Raw genomic sequence first — 15,818 nt, forward strand, 5'->3', positions numbered from 1 at the left:
TGCTCTAACTTCAAGAAAAGTTCTTAAAACAACCTCTGACACAGCTCAAGTTGTTCAGAGTCAAGAAATTAAAAGTTCTGATATTCAAAAGAAGCAAGTAACCTCTGACACAGCTCAAGTTAACTTGATATCAGAAGGAAGATCAAAAACACTCCTACCAGGATTCACTAAAGCAAAACAAACTCAACCTTTGAAGACTACTGCAAGTCGTTTTGAAGCTAGAGTAGTTACTGGAAAGGAAGCAAGAGATAAAACTGGATTGGGAAGTGCTGATGAAAGAAGAGTACACAACACTACCAATGATCCAACTTCCTTGTGTGAACCAGGAATTGGAGCAACTCCTGAAAGATTGAATCAATTGGAATCTGTACAAATGGTTTACCATACCTACTTGAAGGAACACATCTTGTTGTATTTCATGACAGATGGTAGGGTTTATCATATAAGACAAAATGCCATTCCATTGAAGTATTTTGAAGAATTGGAGCATGTATTATTCTTACTTCAAGTGGATGACAGATTGACAGGGACTGCTGCAAATTATTTGAAAGAACAGATTCAGAGACAGAAAAGACTTTATTCTGTTAAGTCTGACAGCATATATGTTCCAAAGTACAGAAATCACAATGGTGATATTGTTGATATGAAGCCTAATACTGCACAGATCAGAACATATCTTGGTATTAAGGGGCTTGAATTCAATCTAGAGTCTGACAAAGCTTATGTCATAAGACTAGATCGGGAGTTGAGGAAAGCAAAGATTAATGATCTCATAGCTGCAATATTTCAAACTGGTGAAGATACTGCAGAGCTTAAAGATGTCAAACGGAGAATGATTGATGAACTCAGATATGCTGAGAAATGTTTGTTGAAGAATTATCTCAGAACAACTCCTGACATCAGAGAGATCAGAAAATAATGAAGCCAAGTCAAAGATCTACAACTACTTAAATTCTGATGTGTATACAGACTAAAGTTGTTATCAGAAGTTGAATTGGTAAAAGTTTTAAGGACTGTAAGTTGTAGTTATCTTGTCTATTTCTCATGCATTTGTACTTAATATTTTTGACATCATCAAATATCTGTTAAACTTGTATATTTTGCTAATTTACAAGTTGGGGGAGATTGTTAGATATATTTGATAATGTCATGGCTAATATGTTTTATGTTTAGATTTCAGATCTTATTTGAACAGAACAAATCAGTACTTAACTGATCAGTACTTATACTGGACGTCAGAACTTAAGGGATATCAGTACTTATGTTATCAGGAGATAAGCATCAGGAGATAGATATCAGAACTTAAGTGCTGAAGGACGATCAGATAAGGACAGTAGCTGATTAAAGTTAAGAAGATCAAGATAAACATAAGAAGAGATATGCATGAAGAAGGAATTCCGTAAAGAATGAAATACTTGGAAGGAAAGATATCTGATTGATATATATTAGGAAGCAGAATTATATTCCATATCAATTAGCGATTATCTTGTAACTGTGTAATATATAAACACAGACATAGGGTTTACACTATAAGTGTTATCATTATCGAGAATATTATTTACGGTAACCCTAGCAGCTCTCGTGATATTTTGTTCATCACTGAGAGATAACAGTTCCAGATTGTAACAGAGTTTATTGTTTCAATAAAGTTTGTTTTCTGTTACATAAGTTCTTGAAGTTTGATTTGATTGTAATAAACACTGTATTCACCCCCTCTACAGTGAAAGTGTGACCTAACATAAGTTCCTGGGCGAATGACCTCGGTCACTTTGTAGGGCCCTTCCCAGTTCGGCTGAAGTTTCCCTTGTTTTGTCGGCAGGGACGTGACTAGTTCTCGTAGTGCCAGATCCCCAACGCCGAACGATCTCTTTTTAATTCCAGAATCATAGTGTTGGGATGTCTGCATTAAGTATTTCATGTTCCCTTGGTGGGCAACCTCTCTTTCCTCTTCTAACAAGTCCACATTCGCCGTTAACCCGAAGTTATTGATCTCTACATTGTAGACTTCAGTTCTGTAAGACTCCAGACCCACTTTAACCGGAACTAGAGTGTCTGTTCCGTAGGCCAGCCTGAAAGGAGTTTCCCCAGTGGAGGACTTAGGCGTTGTTCGGTAAGCCCATAAGACCCAGGGTAGCTCTTCAGCCCATCTTCCCTTGGCTTCACCTAACCTCTTCTTTATTCCCTGAAAGATTATTTTGTTCGCTGCTTCGATTGCCTTGTTCCCCAGGGGATGCGCGAATGAGCTGAACTTCTGCTGAACTCCGAAGTGATGCAGAAACCTTCGGAACTTATTTCCAACAAAATGGGTTTCATTATCCGAAACACAAATTTTCGGAATTCCAAATATGAGAATGATCTGCTCCAGGAAGAACTTTTTGGCTGCTTCTTCAGTTATGGCAGATAACGGTCGGGCCTCGACCCATCTTGGTCATGTAGTCGATGGCAATTATGCAGTATTTTGCCTGTTTGGTGCTAGTAGGGAAGATTCCAACTATGTCTACGGCCCACATGGAGAATGGAATGGGGCTAAGGACAGAAGTCTTTCTTCGGGAGGTTGCTTCGGAACCGTGGCGAACAGCTGACATTGTTCGCACTTCTTTGCATATTCACTCGCATCGGCTTGCAAAGTCGGCCAAAAGAATCCTTGACAAATGATCTTAAAGGCGAGAGACCGACCGACCAGATGTTCTCCGCAAATTCCTTCGTGCACCGCTTCTAGGGCTTGATGTTGCTCTTCAGTATTCAAGCACCTTAAGATGGGCTGGCTGACAAATCGGCGGTATATTCTTCCATTGGCAATTGTGTAGCTTGATGCCCTGTACCTTATTTTTATGGCTTTCCTTCGGTCTAAAGGCAGGATTCCCTTTTCCAGAAAATTCTGAATCGGAGTCATCCAATCGGTGCCTTGGTGAATTTCCAGATATTCTTTTTTCTCGATTGAAGGCGTCTTGGCTTCGGTGAGGTAGATTGACTCGGTTAGGCTCTGCGTCTCAGCCGAAGCTAGCCTGGAAAGGGAATCCACCCGACTATTGTTTTCCCTGTCTATTTGACTTAGCTCAAACGTTTCAAATGACAAAGAAGCGTTTTTTACCTTAGTGGCATAAGCCTTTGTCTGAGGGTCCCTTTGCTCATACTCTCCTGAGAAGTGCTTGACTACTAACATAGAATCACTGAACGCCCTTAGATGCTTCGCCTCGAGACTTCGGGCCAACTCCATTCCTGCTAGAAGTGCTTCGTACTCTGCTTCGTTATTGGTGAGGGGGAAGTCGAACTGTATAACCTGACATATCTCTAACCCTTCGGGGCTGGAGAGTATTAATCTGACCCCACACTTCTTCCCAGCGATCGAACCATCCACAAAAAGCTTCCATTTACCTAAAAGGACGGGAAATGTTATCGTACCTTCAAAATGTATCGGGTGTCCCCCGAAGGCGTAGAGAAGTGCTTCGTTGCAAGGCTCTAACTGTTCTCCCGCCAAATTCAACTTACAATAAGTCTTGTGGAACAGTATGTTGGCCGAACTGCCAGTATCCACAAGCACCTTCCAAATTTTGTTCTGCCCAATGAGAGGGTTGATGATCAGGGGGTCTTCATGCGGTCGAATGACGTCCTCTTAGTCCTCCGAACTGAAAGTCATAGGCATGTGGGGTTTTGCCTGGCCGAACTGATAAAAGTTGTACACTTGTCGTGCGTATTTTTTCTTCGTCGTCTTACTATCTCTGTCCAGCATACTTCCCCCATATATTTTCTTTACCTCGCCCTTTATCCTGTCTCTTCGTTCGGGCTCCTCAGCCTCTAGCTCCTACATTGGATGATGGCAAAAAATATCACTTTTTTTGAAATTTGTGACCAAAATACCAAATTTGAGAAATGCGACAAAAAATATCGACGGAATACCCTTTCTCAGATTGGGTATTTGGAATACGCTTTCTCAGATTGGGTATATGCCCGATTACCCATTCTCGGATTGGGTATTTCAACCAATTTTTTTTTATTTTTTTAAAGTTGAAATACGCTTTCTGAGATTGGGTATATAAAATACGTTTTCTCAGATTGGGTATATGCCCAAATACCCATTCTCAGATTGAATATTTTAACTAAATTTTTTTTGTTTTTTTTTTGAAAAATGTTTTTTGACAATCTGAGATACCCAATCAAAGAATGGATATTTGATTGGTAAAAATGGCCAGAATATTGAAAATAGGTATTCTTATCGCTTAGTATCAAAAAATGTTATTTTTGTCATTATTTCTAAAAGGTACAAGTGCCTTTTCCTATTAATATTCAAATAAAAAACTACATATAAGTTGCACGTAATCTACTGCATCCAAATTATTGATGAACACACTGCTTAACCCTAGTAACACTGTCACCTCATCTTTCATGCAGATATGCAAAAATGTATCACAATATATCATATCTCCTCAAAGCTGGCCTGCAACGAGAATTTAAATAAGTAAAACTCACTCTTAACGGTGTTTATTTTAGAAATACCCTAGTGATAAAGGTAGTAAGAAACTTAAAACCCTGTCCCTCAAATGGCAATATGCAGCGGTCCCAATTATGAAGGGGCAACTTCAGATGACTTTAACTTCTTTGGTGGGGGGTTGCCACCAGATATTACCACATAAGTATAGAAACATAGCATTGCAGCACTATCAAAAAAAGAGAAAAGGAAATTAAATACATGTTTATAGATTGCTCAAGCAAAAAAAACACGAGAAGAATTTGCAATTAGATGTGTACCTAACAGCAGCATACACTAATATCGGAAATATTTTCTTTGTCTGCATAATCAATAACCAGTTTCAAGTTAATGTCAAGGACAAAGCATATAACAAGTAGGAATTTTTTGTGATGTAATTAGTACCAATGTGTAAGTTTGAATATTCTTCCGGAGCAAGACAGCCGAAAGTACTGCAAAGTCGTAGGCACCCGAAACAGAAAGAAAGATTGGTTAATTTTATTGGTCAAAGAAAAACAAATATGAAAATACTTCAAATATGTCTTTATTTATCAGAATTTTAAAGTGGCATTCAAAAGTTGGCTAAAGTAACCCTTCGGAAGCCAGTAAATTCTGTTAGTTCTTGATGAAGATATTGTAGAGAAGGGTGTAGTGTCCAATTTAGAAGGTCACCAGACAAAGTACTAAAGAAACTGACATGTTGGCTATAGCTGAATCATGTACAAGTCAAATAGATTCTCCATGAACAACCAAAAACACTAACCTGGCAAAGGATCTTCCTAGCAGTACTGGCGTATTTACTGCCCTCACCCCCTAGGGGTTCAAGTCTTGTCAAATGGTGTGAGTGTGTTCAATAATCAAAATGATATTGTTAAAGAAAAAATGACCCAAAACCCCAACATCATTGATTACAGTTTGTAGACATTCCATGCTGATACTTCGATGCCAGAAGTTAGGCAGATCTATCATGACCGACATCATTGATCATTGATGGTGAATCAAATTATTGTGTTTTGGATGCAGGTAGAATTATTTCATTTCACAGTAAAACTGTATTGTCGATGTCATACTGACACTAAAGATGGCAATCAGTTGGGTTCAATTATAGTATATTTGTTTGTATGGTTTCATAATAAATAAATAGATTCAAAGTAAATTCCCTTAAGAATTGTTAATATTGTAGGGAAAACGAGTTCCCCTGTTCAAAACAGGAAATCATATTTCAAATTAAACACCATGCCCCCATGGAATTCTGTTTTCGGTGAGCAAGGTGTTCTGGTCATTTTTTATTAGGAAAAGCAAAAGAAAATATCATCTTTCTCATGCCCCCATAAAAGTCGGTTTTGAGAGGCTATGTTCATTCATCCACACCCACCCCCACCCAAAATAAAACGTAAAATAGAGAAGAGTTTTTCCCCAATTTGGTAATGCTTTATTAAAGATATTTTATGCAATACTCTTGACAAACAAGGAGCTAAAGAAGTGCGCTACTGAACCACAAGGTTTAATGTTCAATTTGCACTTGTTCAGCAGATGAATATTATTCCTCAAATTCTGTAAAAAGGAATACATTCATGCTTAGTCAGGAGAAATGAAATTGAAAAATAATATATACAAGATAAAGGTTGAAGAGGGGAAGGGAAGAAGTGGATTGCAAAATATAGAAAATTGCACATTTTATTTTTTAAATTTGTGGGATTGAGCTCTAGTTCAAGTTGATAGAGAAGGAGGAAAAATAGAAAATTCAACAATTCCCCACAAAATAGAACAAACTTCCATCCAATTCCATTCATCACAAGCAAACGAAGTGTTAAATTTTATTTTTGATCTCTTACGAACACAAGGAGAAGCTGGACAAGCACCAAAGTTCAATCTTACTTGCAAGTTCAGATCAACACACTCATATCTACTACAGAGGTTTTTGGCCAATACGATGCCTTTCTAAATCAGCCTTAGTTAACTGGATGACTGGATCAACATGAGAAGGGAACAGGGAAGACTAAACTATTGATCTAAAAAAGGAAGGAGTGACAACACATTCTAAAAGCATTGTTTACACTCACGGTAACTGATCTACTAAAGCAATCACTAATTGGAGAAGGGTTTTTCTAGTGTTTGCCCATGGGCACATGCTAAGCGCGGAATTCTATAAGTTTACATCATTTTTGATTGGTGGAATTTTTGTGTATGCACGGGGGTCCATTATTATTATAAATATGAGCTAAACTTATAGAATTTCGCTATTAGTGTGTGCCCTTGGGCACATACTAGAAAAACCAATTAAAGAATATATAATTTATTTACAAAATTGCATAGTCCCGGGATTCTTGAGTCTTAACTATAACGTGACATACAGTAATTAAGTAGCTGGCACTATTATATGAGGTACAGAGTTTTTTAAATGCGATTGGAGAGAATCATAACCTATTTAATGCTGGGACAAATTACTTGAAAAACTCTTTTACTTTGAAAAATCATTCAACTAGTCAAGAATGAACTTCTATAATACAAGTGGCAGAGTGCATAGCAAGTCACAGATATATTGCTTTATAATTTTTACAGCAAAACACACAGAACTCTCTAATTTACTAGTCTTTAAAGTCTACAGAATGTGCAAGACTTTAAGAAAAAAAAAACTAGATATGCATGACACAAACAGGCCTATTGAATATCGACTATGAATACATAGAACACTGCTTTAGTCTATTATATACGCCTAGTTTTTTTTTACACAAACAACACATGGACCTTTGATATAAAGACGTTAACTTAAAGACATCTACTGATTTAAGCACAAGCGGTTATTTAACAGCCAGAATTCAAAATCATACCTGCTTGTCCCAGTACAAATGGAATGCTCGACTTTCCTTGTCTCCAGACCTGTAAGCTATAAATGCTAAGGGCCAACAGAGCACCTCCAAAGAACAAGCCATTGCCTAAAGTAGAAAGATTTCTCGAGAAAATAGAACCTATAAGCCCCCAGCATAAGACAAATCCACCTGGCATGAGCAACAACAATGTTATGCATAAAAAAAATCCACCCAAGTAAACCTTTTTAACATTCAGTTTCCGACTTCCCGGGTAATATAAAATAACATAATCATAAACTAACTTATCACAAAAGAATTCAACAATAACCAAACAAGATTACTTATATATCTAACAAACTGTAAGTCCTTGAAGCAACATAATTACAGTGGATGTTTGATGTGTGATGTTTCAGACATAATTAATATAACGGATAGATCAGTCTAAAGTCAGCATCTCCATTTTCAAAGCAAAATAATCTAATCATGTTAATGGATTCATTTTTTCGTAAAGGATGACGGAAAACATAACCACCAAATTCTGCTTCTTCTGGTTGCAAATTGCACCATCATTCATGTATGATGTAATTGACAAATCCATGCTGCCCTTCCAGCAACAGCGCATACAGGATACAGCAGTTACTACTATGCATTGGGGAAAGAATAAATAGCACTTAGAACTATCGTTTCGCATCAAGTACTTTGTAAAGCACAACAATAACGAACTAGCTACTACTATGCTTTGGGAAGAGAAATACAACTCTCTCTCCCCCTACATGATAAATTTGCGCTTCTCTTCCAGCAGTGCATACAGAACACAAAAACTAATTAGCTACTACTATGTTTTGGTGATCTAAGAGCACAACAGCAATGCGAAAGTTATTAATTTTGACACCGAAGAATTCCTATTTTTCAAATTTGTTGTGCATTCATGATTCTTAAAATTAGTTCTATTGTAATTCTTTGTATTTGAGTTGATGTGATCTTTTCCACGCTCATAATATTTACATAAATTCCAAGACCAGAAAGAAATACTATTTCTAAATCTAAAACATAAGCGGCTTAAATTCTAAATTTAAAGACCTTAGAAGAATATTTGACCAGTGGAATGTCGAAACTTTATAGACATTCCAGATATACACTAATTAATTAATTTTTTTTGCAAAGCTCACCTAGTTCTGATGTGTAAAGCTCACCTAGTTCTGATGTCAATGGCAGAACTATATAAATAAATATATATATAGGGGAATGATCAGATACAAACTAAAATTAAAATAGAAACTTAGAACTAATCTAAGCCATTAGATCTACCCAATCTAATGGTCCCCCCTAAATCACACCACCCAACTACCCTGCACCCTCCCACACCCAATTTCAGCTTTTCCTCTCCGTTTTTAATTTGATATTTCCCGTCAAACCGTAATTTTTTTTAAAATCCGATTTCACTGTATTTTTCTATATCTCTCAACGATCAATTTGCATACCATATGTGTTATATTTCAAATTAGTTTTTAAAAAAAAATTATTTGGTTTCTAGTTTTTATTCTAAATTGGTTTCTATTGGAGTAGCCTCCTATATATATATATATATATATATATATATATATATATATAGCTATACTATTATCTTAAAGATGAAATATTGAAAATACTGGTGGTAGTCGTCTGGTCACCTGCATTTTGGTAACTTTAATATTATAATTATTTTTAACATAAAACACTCTCATTAATGGATTAATATTTACAATATAATTATATAAATACAAATAGAATGATAATCTATACACACTATTCATCCGGGTTTAAACAAAATTATATTATTGATCCGGGCTAAAACATAAAATAAAAATAAACTAAATATAGTTTAAATTATATTAAAGACGAAACATCGAAAGTTTGTAGTCTGGCCTATTCACTATATAATTATGTAAATACAAATAGAATTATAATCTATACATACTATTCATCCGGGCTTATACAAACAATATTATTGATCCGGACTAAAATAAAAAATAAGCGATAATAGTGAACCATTGATTAAAACTTTCTAGAAAGTAGATCACTAGAGTTTGTTGGACAATATATTAAATAATGAAAACCGCAATTGTAACAAATTGTTGACTAAACTTTTGAAGTGAATTCCTTACAGTATTATCTAGTACTCGGAAGCCATAATTTACTTAAAAGAACTAACCATATGGTATTCCAAAACAAAAATCATGAATCTTTGCTCCTTTCTTGTCTTCAGCAACAACATCATCTACAGAGTCACTCGTCAAATTTTCATTGGCATGCTCTTCTTCCTCAGAATATATGTTCTCCGATATACCATTGTTTGATACCACTGGATCTTCTTTTGTATAGCTTACAGTGGCCTTACTCTCGGAACAGGATACTGCAATGTTACGTGCACCTAGACTTTTAACAGCATGTACCTATTAAAAGGAAAAGAAAAACTTTTTAGTAACTAAAATCAACTAAATAAATGTATCAAATCACCGTCAGCACCATTTTGATCCTATAGTAATTTCAACCTTTTGCATCATGGGATTTCAACCCGGTTAACGGGAATGAGATTTTAATACATGTTTGTATCATTCCCATTCTCATTCACATCAACCGGGTATAAATCTCATGATCCAAACGGCACCTAAGTTCACACACTGGTCATGCTCAATATTTCTAACTAACAATAACATTGAACTTTCCCACTAACAGCGTTGAAATACCATGATTCAAACAGAACCTAAGGTCACAAACGAATGCTGGGTAAAAATCTCATGATCTAAACGGCAATAAATTTCACATACCGGTTTCAGTTTCACCCAGAAATACATGACATTTCAAGCGAACAATAACATCAAAACCAATAGATAACAAATATATCGAGTAAAACAATCATTAACCAAAACTTAATTACGGAAGAACTACACAAGAATCAAATCTAACAAAATTAAACAGTTGCACAGTACATGAACATAATTCTCCGATTTAACATCGAAAACTAGAGTCAATTTCAGTAAAAATGACCCCAGCACTGACTTAAAATTAACAATTAAATGCAGTTATTTAGGTGATTAAGTAAAAGCAGGAGAAATTAGGGTTTTGAATAAAACGAAAATAACCTTAGGGCGCAAGAACAATCGGGCGTGATGTCGCCAGTGGATTGAAGTGAAACAAGAAAACTGAGAGATGGCCAACGACATCGCAAATATATACAGCTACTGTTAAAATTACAAGATCAAACAAACCATCCTCGATTTTGAACATTACTTTGAACAACAATTGAAGATGCAAAGTAGGTTGACTGAACCAAAGTGCTTGTCATTGATTGCCTCCAACTTAGAGGCTCCAAGTAATCTGTGCATGATAAAGATAACAGTTACAAATCCACACAATGGCGATGCAAATTGCATCACAGATATTCTTGGAACTGAGAACTAAATATTTAGTTCCATATATTACATAAAACTTAGTTTCTGCGAAGCCAAATGTCAGCATAGTGCAAAAAATATATGTACCAAATTATCGACTAGAAGAAAAAATAGTATACTATATACATATACTTTTTCTTAATAGTACGAAATACTAGGAAATAAACCTAGACACTTCAACCTGAATACTACAATTCATACAAAGCAGAACCGAAAAGAAGTAATAGCACTAATCCTTATACCTCGAGGTGAAACTTTCAGTGAAATATGTAAAAAAGGTCAAATGTAGGCATGATAATTCTATAAACTCTAAATGGCTGATTAAGAAAATGAGCAATTATACAAAAATATTAAATACACACTTTTTTCTTGTAACCCGGAAAGCTCAATAAACTCACTCATAAACTAAATGAACCTAGTATCTTCAAATGTGAACTTAAGAAGCAATTGTCTAACTTAAATTGGAAAAACATATCGCTAATTCGAATATATTGACGGAACTGACAAACAATCCAATAACATTAGAACCTAGTACATGAAAATTCAATGAAGCAAAGAATATACCTAAACACGAGCTCAAAAAGCAAATCGAAACACACAATAGATATAAACAATAACTGAATTTATCAATTAGGACTAAATTGAGCTACGGAGTTGTAATAGTACCCACTAACATCAATACATGACAATCAATAGTCAATCAAACAGATAAGTGAAAAATGAAAGAATTAAAAGACAAACTAATAATAATAAGTGGATATTACATTGTAATTCACGGAATTAATCAAACAGATAACTGAAAAATAAATTCTAAATATATACATGCAAAACTAGCCTGATATGGAGGTTGCCCCAATTGTATGCACCTTTTAGATATCGTATTCTTTCTGATGGCCGCACATCAACCTCATTGACACAAAATTGGTGTATTTTTTAAATTTGGACTTGGTACACTGAAAATTATATAAGCAATTAATCTCTCACTTCTCACAATGCATCACTTCTCATCATACAAACTATATAATTATCGCTTATATAAACCTTTTTTTCCGAAAACAAAATTTTTTGCGTCTATATACAGGTACGTGCCTTGCACAGACTGTTAGGCTAGTTTAACTAATACAACCATACTGCACATGTACACAGATGGATATATGGATGATGAAAGCAACTAACTTAAGCTTAGGATGCAGGTTGAAGACTACAGACCTTGCCCGAGTATTCTTTTTGCAAAATCTTTCTATTTCAATTTTTTGGTTAAACTAGTTTATAGCCCGAGCTAGTAATCTCAAAAATTATTTAATAAAATAAATAAATAAATTTATAATTCAAATTGAATAATATGATTATTAAATATTAAATTATCTATATAATAAGTGTATTGCATTTACATATTATGATAAATTTATTTAAAAACTACTTTCGTTACATATGTTATTTTTATGTTATATATTTTATGAGATTATTTTTATAAATAGATCTATTAAAATTTAAATTTTACTTCAAATTTGTATTAAAAACTTACCATAAGTAACACAATTCATATTTAAAATTATATTGTAAAGTTTCCATAATTAAAATGGGTCATAATGGATCTTTTATAAACTTAATATGAACTAGTTTATAGCGCGTGCTTTGCACACGGGGAGCTCAAAAATTATTTAATAAAATAAATAAATAAATTTATAATTTAAATTGAATAATATGATTATGAAAGATTAAATTATCTATATAATAAGTGTATTACATCTAGATATTATAATAAATTTATTTAAGAACTACTTTCGTTACATATGTTAATTTTATGTTATATATTTTATGAGATTATTTCTATAAATAGATATGTTAAAATTTAAACTTTACTTCAAATTTGTATTAAAAACTTACGATAAGTGGTTTTCAAAAAAAAACTTACCATAATAACACAATTCATATTTAAAATTGTATTGTAAAGTTTCTATAATTAAAATGGGTCATAATAATTAAAATGGGTCATAATAAGTATATGAATCTTTTATAAACCTAATATGGATACCAAACCTAAAAATGGATAGTCCACTGGGTCAAATTAAAGTTAAAAATCATATCTGAACCAAAATATGGATACCAAAACTTAGGAAAGGGTTATCCAGCAATTTATAATATATAAATACCAAACCTAAAAATGGATAGTCCACTGGGTCAAATTAAAGTTAAAAATTATATCCGAGCCAAAATATGGATACCAAAACTTAGGAAAGGGTTATCCAGCCATTTATAATATATAGATTTTCTCTCCTATTTTCAATCAAATTTTGTACACTGAGATCATATCCCTCATAATTTAAGCCTATCTAAGGCCCCGTCCTTTTTTTACTTATTTTTATTTTTAATTCATTTTTATGACATAACTGTTCGAAAATTGACAAAATGACACAAAACGCCACTTCTTCTAGGGTTTAGCCATTGACACCCAGAGGAAGTTGCGTACCTGGGTTAATTTTTTTTCCCTCTTTATTGTGCAAGCAATGCATGTATAATAACAAGACTAAGTCATATTGATAGTCCTAAGATTAAATTGTTTGATAATCAATATTTGTATTCTGTAATTATATTTTTTGAGTCTGTAAAAATATTTAGTAGATTAGACTGGGGGATTTTTTTGTGAATAGTTTCAAGCTTATAAATAAACTCTGGAAGAAGATCAAGTCCTGATCATGCCTCAGAGAAAAGATGTAGAAGTTTGGAGTTGAATAATGTTGTTCTATGAAAAATGTTTTAAGTCAAGATATCGACAAGTCACATATCAAGGTACATCGAGAAGTCAGTCGAGAAGTCCAAAATGATTTGTAGAGAAGTCCCAAGAGATATCGACAGGTCATTTCTGCATATAGAGATCTCAGATATCGACAAGTCAAATGAAGATGTAGAGAACTAGAGATATCGACAAGTTAAAACCTCATGTAGAGATCTCAGAGATATCGACAAGTCAAAATGTGTATATAAAGATCTCAGAGATATCGACAAGTCAATTCTACATGTAGAGATCTCAAACATATCGACAAGTCATTTCACATGCAAGGATCTAGAGACCTCGACAAGTCTTGTATACCTATAAAGAACTCAGAGATCTCAATAAGTCATTATACTTATCGAGATGTCACTTCTCTATAGAACAAACTGGAGATCTCGACATACTTCTCAAATACAGAATGCAGACAAGTTCAAGATTCAAGATTATCAGTCAATAACGATTTATTCACTAGATTGAAAAGTCTACAAAGTAGCTGGAAGAATACAAGATCAAGGATCAAGATTAATGAAACAAAGGATGGCCACAAACCTGCAATATTCTGTACATATTTGCTAAGATAGAAATGGAAATAGAAAAATGTTGTTTTAGAAAGTAGTTTAGTTCATTTTAGTGCAAGTCTTGTTAACCCGTGCTGCTAGTCTATAAAGTATGCACTGGTCCTTAGTTCACATGTGCAAACAGATCTAAATTTTCTTGTATTCTCTGAAGATAGAAGTTGTGTTCTTATTTTCTTAAAAACCCAGAATTTGTAGCACGACCAACTTAATTAATACAAATTAAGTGAGTTCTGAAAATACTGTGTTTGTTGGTTATTTCTGTAAACACAATATCTCTACAAAATCTAAAATGGTTTTTTCACCTAAAATCCAAACAATTTTAAAAAGGCCAAAAATCCAAGAAACACATTCACCCCCTATGTTGCATTTAATATCTAACAAGTGATATCAGAGCAAAATCTGAAAGTAAACAAATAAAGATCTTGGAAGTATGAGTGCACAAAAGATAAGCAATAGCAAGATACCAAACTTTGATAAAATCAACTATACACTTTAGAAGAAAAAAATGATGTTGTTCATAAGGATGGCCAATCCCATGTACATCCAGATTCTCAAAAATGGCCCTTTAATTCCCATGGAAAGGGTTAATGAATCTACTGATGGGGACATGGTCATTCCAGCTCATTTTGCCCCCAAAGACCCCTCAAAATACACTGAACCTGAAAAGGAAAAAGTCTCTCTCGACAGTGGCCTGTAACTAATTCTGATAGAGTCACTTGATAATATTATTTATAACAATATTGTCAACTGTGACACAGCCAAACAGATTTGGGAGAAGATTAAAATTTTGTGTGAGGGTACAGAGGAAGTAAGGTCTAATCAAATGAGAATACCGGTGTCTCAGTATGAGGGTTTCATGGCCAAGCCTAAAGAAGGAATTACTGAAATTTTTGAATGGTTCAACAAACTGATAAATGACTTGCAACTTTATGATAAATATTATGAAGCTGAGGAGGTTAACCTAAAGTTTTTGCTAGCTCTTCTCGACCACCTTGAACAGAAAATATCATCTATTAGATAAGGAAGAGACTTGGGCAGAATGACACTGGAAGTCTTGTATGGGATCTTGAAAATATATGAGCTTGAAATGTTACAAAGGATGTTATTGAAGGAAACCCAAGGACATGTAGTTGATGGATCCAGTGTCTTAGTGGTCAATGACAGTTAAGCAAGTGAAGATGAACAAGATGCTCAAGTTCCAATCATTCATGTTGTTGAGCAAAAGAACAAGGGACCTCAGAAACAAGTTATTTTAGAGCTAGAGGAAGATGAATACTACACCCTTGATGAGCTAGATGAGATGGATCAATCAATGGCCTACCTGGCTAGAAAATTTTCTAAAATCAGGGTTAAAAAGCCAAGGTTTTTCAAGAACATGGGACAGTCCTTAAATAGCAACAACTGGAAACCAAAAAATAAGTATAACTCAGCTAGCAAAGGTGGCTACAAAACTGGATTTGTTGACAGATCAAAAATAAGGTGCTTTAACTGTGATGAATTAGGCCACTTTGCAACTGAGTGCAGGAAGCCAAAGAAAGTGAAGAACAATAAAGCCTATCTAGACTTAGAAGCAAAGTATGAAGCTCTCTTGAAGAAATAACAGGGTAAGGCTTACATAGCTGAATGCAAGAGTTGGGATGACACTGATGAAGATGATGAGAATGAAGAATTTGGAAATTATGCACTTATGGCTCTTGAGCAAGGAGAATCATCATCATCAAAATCAGAGGTACCAACTCTAACTACCATTGATTTAAATAC

At 34.3% G+C, this 15,818-nt stretch overlaps 2 protein-coding genes across 5 annotated transcripts; both read right to left on the reverse strand.

The window, feature by feature from the left end:
- Nucleotides 1–1,733: 1,733 nt before the first annotated feature.
- On the reverse strand, nucleotides 1,734–3,960 carry LOC141660796 (uncharacterized). The gene is made up of 5 exons (XM_074467779.1): nucleotides 3,949–3,960; nucleotides 3,656–3,802; nucleotides 2,535–3,556; nucleotides 1,937–2,423; nucleotides 1,734–1,865 (listed from the first exon to the last, which is right to left on the reverse strand). The coding sequence occupies exons 1-5, from the start codon at nucleotides 3,958–3,960 to the stop codon at nucleotides 1,734–1,736; spliced, it is 1,800 nt and encodes a 599-aa protein (XP_074323880.1).
- A 234-nt stretch (nucleotides 3,961–4,194) lies between these two features.
- Nucleotides 4,195–11,972, reverse strand: LOC141724940 (protein FATTY ACID EXPORT 1, chloroplastic-like). Of its 4 annotated transcripts, none has more exons than XM_074527266.1 (7): nucleotides 11,916–11,972; nucleotides 10,398–10,632; nucleotides 9,467–9,707; nucleotides 7,297–7,464; nucleotides 4,871–4,917; nucleotides 4,747–4,787; nucleotides 4,195–4,655 (listed from the first exon to the last, which is right to left on the reverse strand). In XM_074527266.1, exons 2-7 carry the CDS (start codon nucleotides 10,476–10,478, stop codon nucleotides 4,562–4,564), a joined length of 672 nt encoding a protein of 223 aa, XP_074383367.1. In that variant the 5' UTR covers nucleotides 10,479–10,632; nucleotides 11,916–11,972; the 3' UTR covers nucleotides 4,195–4,561. The 4 variants fall into 4 exon arrangements, with proteins under 4 accessions (XP_074383367.1, XP_074383366.1, XP_074383364.1 ...); XM_074527265.1 differs by lacking the exon at nucleotides 11,916–11,972 and adding an exon at nucleotides 11,573–11,909; XM_074527263.1 differs by lacking the exon at nucleotides 11,916–11,972 and adding an exon at nucleotides 11,542–11,909.
- Nucleotides 11,973–15,818: the final 3,846 nt, after the last annotated feature.

Source organism: Apium graveolens, chromosome 5 (genome assembly GCF_009905375.1).
Source record: "Apium graveolens cultivar Ventura chromosome 5, ASM990537v1, whole genome shotgun sequence".
NCBI classification, from domain to species: domain Eukaryota; kingdom Viridiplantae; phylum Streptophyta; class Magnoliopsida; order Apiales; family Apiaceae; genus Apium; species Apium graveolens.